Source organism: Hyaloscypha bicolor (genome assembly GCF_002865645.1).
Source record: "Hyaloscypha bicolor E unplaced genomic scaffold K444scaffold_49, whole genome shotgun sequence".
Classification (NCBI taxonomy): Eukaryota; Fungi; Ascomycota; class Leotiomycetes; order Helotiales; family Hyaloscyphaceae; genus Hyaloscypha; species Hyaloscypha bicolor.
Window position 1 is genome coordinate 426,108 of NW_020194551.1, and position 11,331 is coordinate 437,438.

Consider the following 11,331-nt stretch of genomic DNA (forward strand, 5'->3'; position numbering starts at 1 on the left):
TACCAGGGCTGAGTTTGGCGGGTGTGAATATGAGGTTGTGAATTCCTCTTAATCTTCGACGATGGCAACTTCAGCGAAGATTCTACCTTCATGCTCTCTGATTTTCTGGCACACGCGCCGACTTCGGTATTGAGCAAGAATTTCCGCCTCGAACCCGAAATCTTCTCACACATTCCTGCATCGGGGAAGTATATCTTCCAGGGCTCAATCCCTATTCCTGCAGACGATGAGATGCCTGATAGACCACATATCAAGGAATCGAAGTGGCGGTTTACGCATAAAATGCTTGATCAGGATCCACTGAAGCTCTCGGAAGAAGTCAGAATCACGGATACGAATACCTTTCCGCTCTCCAAGACTGCTTCAGCTGCTCATGTGATCATCAAGCAGCGAGGGATCAGGGATATGCACTGGCATCCTTTTGCAGACGAATGGTCTTTCTTCATCCGCGGTAGCGCGGGAATCATGTTCTTTGTTTCGAGTAGGACCGCCAGGACGTTCAATTATACGTCGGGTGATGAGGGTATTGTACCAAAGAACATGTGACATTACGTTGAGAATACTGGTGAGATGGAAGAAGTGGAGTTCTTGGAGATCTTCAGGGCGCCAAATTTTGCGGACTTTAATTTGGAGTAGTGGTTGGTGAATGTGCTGGGGCGAGTGGTGGTCGAACACTTGTTTAAGGACCACCCGAGTACGGGGAGGAAGTTTATGGAGGGGCTGAGGGCTGCGAAGGAGCCGACGAAGGAGAATCCGAAGTTTTGAAAAGATGTCAATGAGGTGCTATCAACATCAATAAAACTTGCCGATAAGGTGAGGTGTGCCGAAGGATCACTGTATATTCGAGATTAAGACATCGAACGCCGGAGAGAAAAAGAGAGAGATAGAGAGGAGGAAGCTTGCGCTTCCGATTTTCAGATGTAAATTCTTAGCTCACCTAGATTTCTAGTCCCTCTTCGTTAATACCCTCTCTCCCACCAATCCCGATTTTTCTGGCCGTATGTTGCTTGATCTAATAGTTCCAATGATACTAATGCCCATTCGATCACGTTCAAGTGGAGTGTGACCACTAACATTGACACCGCTGAATTCGACATTTCCAGGGTCGCCATTAGAACCCCAAGTGCCATTGACCCTCCTTCTGCCGTCTGAGAGAGTCATTTAATGCAGGTCTCCTTCTGAGCCCAACCGAATCACGTTCTTCCCCCACTCTCTTTCTCTCCAGCGATAACACATGGTGGGATTTTCGGCAGATGGAATATCTTTAGGAACGAGGAACTCTTCGATATCGTCCTTGCACGGATTTACCATACGGTCCTCCGGTTTGTTTGAAAATGGAAGATACCTTTATATGCCCCTCGCCCGAAATCGAAACCGCCATATATCTGCTCCAACTCGGTATTGACTGGAGAATATCTCAGGTGTGTAAAGGTGCATACTGGCCAGAACATCTTGCCATGCGAGGACACTTGATCTCTTAGTGCTGGTTGTGTGCCATTTCTGTTCTTGTCCCTCCTCTGGTTCTCAGTTCGGCTCGTTATCTCCATCATCACTTTCATTCTCATCTTCAACTTCGCTTGCCTCTTCGCTTGCATCTTCACCTCATCCTCTCCCTCTTCGTGTTCATTGTCGATATCGGGGACATATAGCACCAGAGGCCACCCAGCTGCCAAATCCAACTCCTTCAGCCTCTGCTGTCCCTGAATATTCCTCGCGGACCAATAGCCATGACACTTGTTACCGCCGTCTCATAAAATAGCCCCAACCCATCACAAGCTTGATGCAAATGTGCTCTATCGGCTGAACACTGATTCTTCAGCTCAATAGGCGGATATCCCACATCCTTTCCATCTTCGTCCAAGAAAGCATCCCAGAGAGATTGTTCCCAATGTTCTCGGCCACTCGTCTGGTTTGATGATGTGCTCCTTTCTCGAGGGGCTTCGAAGTCGATGGCCATCTGCTTCGGCCTATTCGCTGGTGCTGATCTTGAGCTCCCCTCGCCGCCATCTCCCTTGCCCACAGCCTCCTTATATCGGCCATATATAAACTCCTTCGCCCGTTTGGACATTTCAGATTGCGCCGTAAATCGATCGTAGATACGTTTCTTCGTGCTCTCGGCCTGCTCCTTTCTCTGCGCAAAGGACGCTTCGTATGCTCCCGACGGTCATCTGTCGAATCGCCGCCTGCCTTCCGCTTCCTCGTTCCACTCGCCGCCGCCCTCTGTGCAGCTATCAACTCCCTCTCCGCCTGCCTCACCTCGTCACCAGGACTATCCATCCCGGCACCCCTCAGCCTCTCCTGTAGAGCCGCGACATCGCTCTCTCTTAGCGAGGACTCTCTAAACGCTAATTAAGCTTTCCAGAACTCAATCGGTCTCTCTACGTTGAATTTCGGGTCTGCGTTCCATTTGTGCCCGAATGTAGTGAACCCCTCTGACGAGGGAAACGAGAAGAGGATATTGTTTCGCGTTGTCTGGAAGGTTTGGCCGACTATTGTTGGCTTGGTTCATTTCGTGCCGGTGCCCTCTGATTTTGGTTCTGGAGGGAGGAAAGAGGATGGAATAGTCGAAGTTGTCTTCGGGAGGGAAATTAATTAAAGGTGGGACGCCTCGATGTTGTCAAGGCGATCACGCTCTCACGTGCACGCCCGAGCCCCCTTTTCACTTCGCCAAGTCAACAAAGGGGTTGAAGATATCGCAGTTCAGATGATTCACCCAGAATGGTATGGAAGATATAGTCTCGCAGCTTGCTAGGGGCGCTGGTGACGCAGTCATGCGTATATTGGGGCTTGCTCGACGTGGGTGATCCTCCACGTAAGTATTTCACTGATGCTTACTGAGGCGGCATTTTCAGCATTTTCGGGGATTTCAACTTTCTATACCAATACCCGCCTACTTTCTTGGGAAAGGACCGTCGATGTGTTCCCACAATCATTTCATGAGTGTTGGCCAATGCGGATCCGTCGATTTGACTCGATTTGACGCAGTGCAGTGAGAAGATCGCCATCTCTACCAAGGAAACTTCGTCATCCTCCTAACAGAGAGGTGTCGAGCAAGTCAATATAGCCCTCAGTTTCCCCACTTCCACTATGGCCTCCCAGAATCAAACCTTATCATATCTAAATATTCTTTGATCCTTCAAAATGCATACCCAGGCAGCAGCACCCCGCTACTGAGGCCATTAGCGGGCTAGCGGACAAATCCGAGAAGCGAAAAGTGATTTTCTGATTTTCTGATTTTCTGATTTTCGCACCCACCCTCCTATACCTTACTAAAAAAAAAAAAGTACAGTATATACGCCTTATTCTCGACTACTCCTAACCCCCCCTTAGCTTATATAGTCCGTAAGGCAAATCCCATAGATTATGAGATATATCTCTATCTCCCTTACTCTCTATATCCTCTATATTACCTATATTACTCGAATTATCTATATTTCCTTTATCTCCTTCTCCTCTAGTATCCTTATTCTCCTCTACTATAACCTCCTTCCCTATTATCTTCTGACCTTATATCTGTTTTTATACTCGCTTTCTATATTTTATAGGCGATTAAGGCTTTAGTATAAAGGGTTTTATAGATACGGAGCAAGGCTTTCCAGACTTGGTAGGATTAGTATTAAATTAATAGAAAGTATAGACTTTACTATTATTATTATATCTATAATTTATATAAGTATTATTAAATTCGCCTTTTATAACTATATAGTATTTAAAAGAATTTCTCGGTCTCTTCTTATTACTATAAGTAATATAAGCTTAAGAGAATTCGGTTCTATAAGTATATACTAAGCTTATCTCTAGATTTACCTTACTTTTCTCTAATTCCTTTAGCTTCTTACCCTAGTATAGCTTTATCTCTCTAACTTTAGCCTTATTATTAATTTGCTTTATTACTTTAGTAATATTATCGGGTAATATAAGAAAATTAAAGTATTATTATAGAGAAAAAAGAAGAAGTTATATATAAAGAGGAGATTAAGAAATAGAGAAGTTTATTAGTTAAATATATTAATAGAAAAGAATATTATAAACTAAGTCTGAATTATTAGAGAATATATTATAAATATTATCTTTCTACTTATTTATAGCTTTATTACTTTTTCTATTACTTTTGCCTTTACTAAAACCACTACCTAAAGCCATATTTAATATGTCTTTAATAAAGGAAAGCTTTAATAATAGTATTATATATTGGAATTAAAGTTATTTTTAGAAGAAGATTAAGGTTAAGATTAAGGCTAAAGTTAAAGCTAGTATAGCTATATCTTTATTATTTACTTTTAAGATATAAAGATATATATTTAATATAATTATTTAAATCCGAATAAATTTATAATAAATAATACCTGAAAATAGAAATATTAGTACTTAATAACCCTAGGTTAAGTATATTTAAATATTAAAAAAATTATAATTTTAGGTATTATAGTTATAAAAATAAAAATATAAATATTCTTTCTCTTACTAATTCGTAAAAGCTAAGATATACTAATAATAATTAAACTATACTCGACCCGTATAGTTAGCTAATTTACTTTACTAATTATAAATAATTTAAGGTAATTTAAATCTCCTTAAATCTCTATATATAGCTTATTATATAAACTTCTATATTTCTATATTTAGTAATACTATAATTATAATTTTTAGATAAGAAAAATTCCCTTATTCTAGTATATATAATTATATTTATTTCTTATTTTTCAAATATATAATTATTAAATTAGAAAAGCTTAAGAATTCTAAGTAATACTTTCTCCTAAGAAATATATATTCTTAATAAATAATAAAAGTAAATATAGAATTATATAATAATATAATTACCTCGTACTAGTAACTTTATTTTCTATAAAACTATAACTCTATTTTATCTTTATTCCAAAACCTCTATTCTTCTTCTATATTTTTTTAATTTTACTATTAATACTAAGAGCTTCTATTCTTTACTAATACCTTCTCTATTAATACCTTTATTAATACCTTTATTAATATTTCTATTAATACCAAGAGCTAGTATCTAACTACCTTATAACCTTTCTTTCCTCTTCCTTACTCCTCCTTATTTCTCCTCCTTACTTCTTTTCCGAACCCCTTTTCCAAACTTCTCTTTCTTTAATACTTCTTCTATTAATATTAAGAGCTAGTATCTGACTACTTTATAACCTTCCTCTTCTCCTCCAAATCTCTCCAAACCCCTCCTCCAAATTCCTCCTCCTTTAATACTTCTACTAATAATACTAAAAGCTAATACCTAACTACTACTTCCGGGTTACTTTTATCCAGAATTCCTATACTATAAGTCTTTAACCTACTTGCTCCTTAGAAAGCTAAATTTTAGATCCCTTCTTTCCTTCTCTAATATCTCCTTCTTTTCTTTTCTAATACCTTTTATACCTTTAGGCCCTTTAGGAATACCTTCTCTTAAACTTCCAAAAAAGAAACTAACTCCTATTTAGATTCCTCCGAACTTTAATACCTCCTCCCTTCTTTTAATACTTATAAAAGCCTTTAGGCCACTACTAAGTACCCTAATTCTTTATCTTAGAATATATACTAACTTATTCTTATAGGAAATAGCCTTTCTCTCTCTAATCTTAACTTTTTTAATATATACTTCTTGCCTTTAGGCTATTTAGATATCTTCCCGTTTACTTTTACGAAATATATACTAACTTACTTTTTAGTTCCCCTTACCTTACCTTTCCTTTAATATTACTATATATATATCTAGTTAGTACTAGTTCTTATAACCCATAATTAGGCTTTTTATTTATTAAATATCCGGGTATTTTATTTTACTTTTACTTTATATATTTTATTTTATATACTTTACTTTTCTTTTATTATAGGTTAGGACTCAAATAGTATTTACTTTAAGTATTTATATTCTCGGGTATATAAAACTCTTATAGATCTTTTGGGATTATAAACCAGCCTATTTTAGTTCGGGAAAGCTTTCTTAAGAGTATTTCAGGAGTTATAATATTTACTATAACCCTTCCTAAAAATTAATATAATATGAGTATTTCTGGTCTATTCTTTTTCTATAGAGTAAACTATTACCCTAAGTTTATATAAAAGTCCTAATTATTTCTCGAGTTAAAATATAGACACTTCTTATTCCTATTAAATTAGGTATAAAGGATAATAGGTGCCTTTGGGCTAGACTATAGTACTAGTTAAGTACTAAGATTCCCTATACCTATCTTATAAACTTATAGTTCGAGATATATTATATTTAATAGGGCTTCTATATCTAATTACTTTATACTATAATAAAATATCTTAGTATTATAATTAGGGAAGTTCTACTTTATAATCTTATCTACTACTTATAGATTTTCTAGCTAATAAGTCTTAGCTAATAGCTAAGAAACTTATTAGCTACTTTATCTAAAGCCTCTAGAAGCGGGAAATTACCTTAATAAAGACTTAGTATTAAAAATAGGTTTAACTAATTAATCTAAATAAGGAGTTTATAGCAAGAGTCTCTATATATAGATAATTCCATATAATAAACTCAAGTCCCTGTCCCTAGTTATATAAATAAGCCATATAAGAAACTCTTTCTGGCCTATTAGAGTAGTTCCTATCCCTAGTTATACGAGTTATAATATATAATAAACTCAAACTTTTCTTAGATTATCTTTAGAAGAATTAATAAGCTTTTCTAGATAAACTTATTAAAGCCTTGGTTTTTAAAGGTATTAGTCTAGCCTTCTTACTCCTTTCTTAGGTAATAGTTCGGCTCTCAGGAATTATATATAAATATCGGAATAAATAAAGAGATATACTATATATACTTTCTAGATAGATTAGGATAGAACCTATAGAATTCCCGTAATATTTTTATTAAATCTATAGTACTAGCTAGCAAAAACTTTAATAACCTTAATAAGACTTAAATTACGAGTCCGGCCCTCAGATTTCCCGCTTAACTTAAAGATTAAATAGTTTATAATAAGTTACCTATTATAGAACATATTATACTCTTTTCCCAAAAAGTACTAGATACTAGTAATAGTCCGGAAGCCCCAAAGCCCTTAAGACTCTTTATAAGTTTCGGGCTTTGGGGCTTTTCTATAACTAGCTAATTATATAAAGTTATATAACTATATAGGTCTAGTATTAATATAAAGTAATTAGTAACTTTATATATAGATATAGTATGGTTTTTAGTATAGCTAGTCTAATATATTATATATCTATATATAAATACCTATAATTTCATTATTATAATATAATATATCCTTAATATATCCTTAATATAAAAATCCCTTTATAACCCTAGACTTTTAGGAGCCTCCTTTATATTAAAGGCAGAATATATAATACTATTTAGATATTAAACTTAAAAGATAAAGAATTATAAAGGCCCTAATAATTATAAGACTTTATAAACTTAGGTAAATTTAAGTATTATAAAAGCATTAAATTTAGTAGCCTAACTTTTAAATTATATAAGAACTAATTAAAGAGTATTACTTTAAAGTATTAATTATAAATTCCAAGTATATATATATCTATAAGGAAATAAGACCTAAAATAGTACTAAGCTAATTATAAGATATAGGAAAAAGCATATTAGATATTAGGCCCATTTTTTCTTAATTATCTTAACCTCGGCAGATATTTATATATAATTTATTAGACCTTATATAATAGGTTTACTTAGGAGAAGTAAGATTAATTAGCCTGGGAAGTTTAATAATAATAGTTAGACTTCCGTCCGGGGTAATAGGCAAAGTACTAGTAATAGTCCGGGTATCTTAGGTTTTACTTATAAAGCTAAAGATATTATATCTATTAATTCTCTATATCTAATAAGAAAGAGAAATAGTATATTTATATTTCTAATATATCCGTTACTATAGAATAATACTTATATAGTCTATAAGATTAACTATAGTTCCCTTTACTAGAGAAAAGAATAGTAAAATTAAAGAAAGATCTAATAGCCTATTACTATTATTATTATTATTACTATTAGAATTAGCTTTAGTAGTACTTTTAGTAGTACTTTCTATATTATCTTATGGCTTCTAGAGATTAGTAAATAGAGAAGAATCCTAATATATATAAGTTAATTAAACCTAAAAACAAAAAAGGGTCTATAGAAGAAATAAAGAATAGGAGCCAGAATTAAAGAAAAGAATTATATATATACCTTTATTTACCTACTAGTTTATTAGATTTCTCCTTATTCTTAAAGTCTTATACCTATACTAGCAGGTAATACTTTTCTGGGCTCTCTAGGCCTCCTTAGTCTATTATTTAATCTCCTCAAGTTATTATACTTTCTAAGTATTTTCTAGCTCTTTATAAGTAACTTTAAAATAAAGATCTTTATATAGAGTCTTCTTCTAAGCATTTTCTAGCTCTTTATAAGTAATTTTAAAACAGATATCTTTATATAAAGTCTTATTCTAGTATAAAATAAGGAAAATTATCCAGATACTTTTAGGGCCCAGATATATATTATAGTAGGAAAGATTAAAGATAGTTTAAATAGAACCTAGTAAGACTATAAGTTCCTGGGCTCTTTTACTATTAGAACTAGTATAAAATACTAGTTTATTTATATTATTAATAAATTAATAATAGCAGATAGGTCTACTAATACGGAGAGAGAAGTAAGGAAGTAGCTACTAAGAAACTATATTAGAAAGAATAGAAAAGACTCGATTATTTATTTTAAATTAAAAGCCACCTATTAAAAAACATCTATTAGAATTTATATAGAGAATCTAGTAAAAGAAATAAGAGAAAACTTATTACTAACTTCTTTAGAAAGTTAGATAGTTCTTTACTTAGCTCTCTAATTCTTTATATTATTAAATACCTATTTATAAAGAACTAGCTATAAAACCACGGTTTATAATTCCATAAGACTAGATCCGGCCATATTTTAATTTATAAGACCTTAAAGGGCTCTAGATAGCCTATTACTAGTATAAGAAGCTATGGCCTAGGTAATAGCCTAAGTAACTCTTGTATTTATAACCTATTAAGCTTATATAGTAATATAAGTATTACTAGAAAAATAGTTAGGTCAAGTAATATAGCTTATAGTAAAAGGAAATATAGAAGGAAGTAATTATAGGGCTATTAGAGCAAGAGGAGCCTGGGATAGAGCAGAACTAGTACCTGGTAGCTATATAGTAATAGTAACTAGAGGAATAGGTATAGTAGATATTCCTAGAAGAAAAGATATAGAATAAGAATATTAAGAAAAGCTAGGGATCTAAAGTATTCCAGGTATAAAGAGAAAGGCAGATATAAACAGAATTCCAGAGCTATAAGGTTTAAGTCTACTAGTATTACTACTTTAGATAAATAAAGTAGTAGCCTCTATATTATATTTATTATTAGTAAATTAATAGAACTCATAATATTAGATATTATTATACTAGTATTTGGCTATAGGATATATAATATTAGAGCAAGTTTTAAGAAATAGTAATACTATTTTAAGAGATAAGAATTTAAAGATATAGAATATTTATATAGTAAATAAACTTAATAATTCTATTAGTATTACTCTTAAAAATAAAAATAAAATTTCGAAAATAATATATTTAATAATAAATAATACCTATTTTAATATACCTAGTTATTTCATAACCGGCTTATTTAATTACCCTATATTATTAGGAGTATTACTAATAAAGGGCTATTCCTGGGTAAAGTCCTAGATTATTAGGAACTATATAGGTATTTTTCCGGCCTATATATTATTTATATATTCTATATTTATTAGGATAACTTATTTAAGGATCCTATTTCGTATAATAATAGTATTATATTTACTAGTTAGCTTCTCGGACTCTCCTAATATTAGCAGCTGCCCTGAGGCTATATATATCCGGACTATATATTAGAGTTAGTAGTAAGCTTAAATATATAATCGGTTACCATTTCTATTAGTATCTCCTATATAAATATTAGCCATATTTATACTATAAGATATAAGCTTCTAATAATACTACTCTAGTATTTCTCTTGGCAGAAACTCATTAATATCTATATTAGTATATAAGTAAACTATCTATATAGAGCTATATAAGGTTATATTACTTATTCCAAACTAAGTAATTATTAAGGATTATATTATAAAGCTCTATATCTATAGGGTAATCCTAGTACTATATCTCGCCTAGGGGCCTTATATATAGTCTAAATAGCTTGCCGGCTACTATATTAGGCCTAGATTTGTCTTTTCTAATCCTATAAATATTTTATAAGTTCGCAAATCTATATATCTTGTTTTGGATCCGCTATATATAAAGTACTAGTAAAGTAATCCGGTTCTATAAGTATTAGTAATTATAATTCCCGGTATAAGCCAGTTTCTAAAAATAGTTCTATATATACTAATTAGAATTAGTTATATAATCTAGTACTATAATACTAGACCTAATAGCCTTAATAAAAAGCAGTATAATTATTAGTACCTAATATTCTCTCTTAATAATAGAAAGAATAAAAGGCAAATATAGAGAAACGGAATTACTTATATATTACTAATATAGCTAGCTCTTCTAAAGCTCTTATTACCAGGATTTAACCTGCTAATTCTCGGTGCTTTTCCTAGAAATAAAGTAGTTCTTTATATATATAACTAATAGATTAGCTATCTATAAGAATATAAAGTATACTTTAATAATAAGGGGGAATTTAGAGCTTTAATTAGCCCTAAAGAAGTAAGAGTAATAGCCTATTTAAATATAAATCTGAAGATATTACTATATAACTAAATAGGTAATCTAATTAGAGATTCTAATATATATCTAGATAATATTATATAAATAAGTATTAATATAAGTATATATCTTAATCCCAAATAATAATAGCTTATTATATCTATTAATTAACTAAATCCAGTCTGGCCCAGATATAATATATTCTCTTTTCTTGAACTATATCTATTATATTTATAGTATAATTACCTCGGGATCCAGGAGTCATAATATTATATATAAGCTCTCTTTATAAATAATAAAATATATTAGTAAATAAGGCCCTAATCTTCTAAGCTAGGGCAAAATAGTAAAGTATAGAAAGACTAACCGGATTACTAGTAAACCTTATTAATAGAAGTATATATATAAATACTACTATTTATAACCTATAATCCGCCTATTATTTAGCTTACTCTATAATATTATAAATAGTTACTTGTCTACTACTTACCTATCTATTATAGTTATATAGTAAATAAGACTAAGCTTCTTATATATATAAATAACTCTAGTAATTAAAGCTATATAACTATAATCCTCAAGATCCTTAAGTATTTCCTTATTTATATCTCCCAGATAATACAGAATT

At 32.0% G+C, this 11,331-nt stretch overlaps 1 protein-coding gene across 1 annotated transcript; it reads left to right on the top strand.

Annotated features, from left to right (window-relative positions):
* Positions 1 to 90: 90 nt before the first annotated feature.
* Positions 91 to 546, top strand: K444DRAFT_626514 (uncharacterized protein; the record flags this gene model as incomplete). The annotated part of the gene is made up of 1 exon (XM_024882661.1): positions 91 to 546. One exon carries the CDS (start codon positions 91 to 93, stop codon positions 544 to 546), a length of 456 nt encoding a protein of 151 aa, XP_024740730.1.
* Between the last annotated feature and the right edge of the window lie 10,785 nt (positions 547 to 11,331).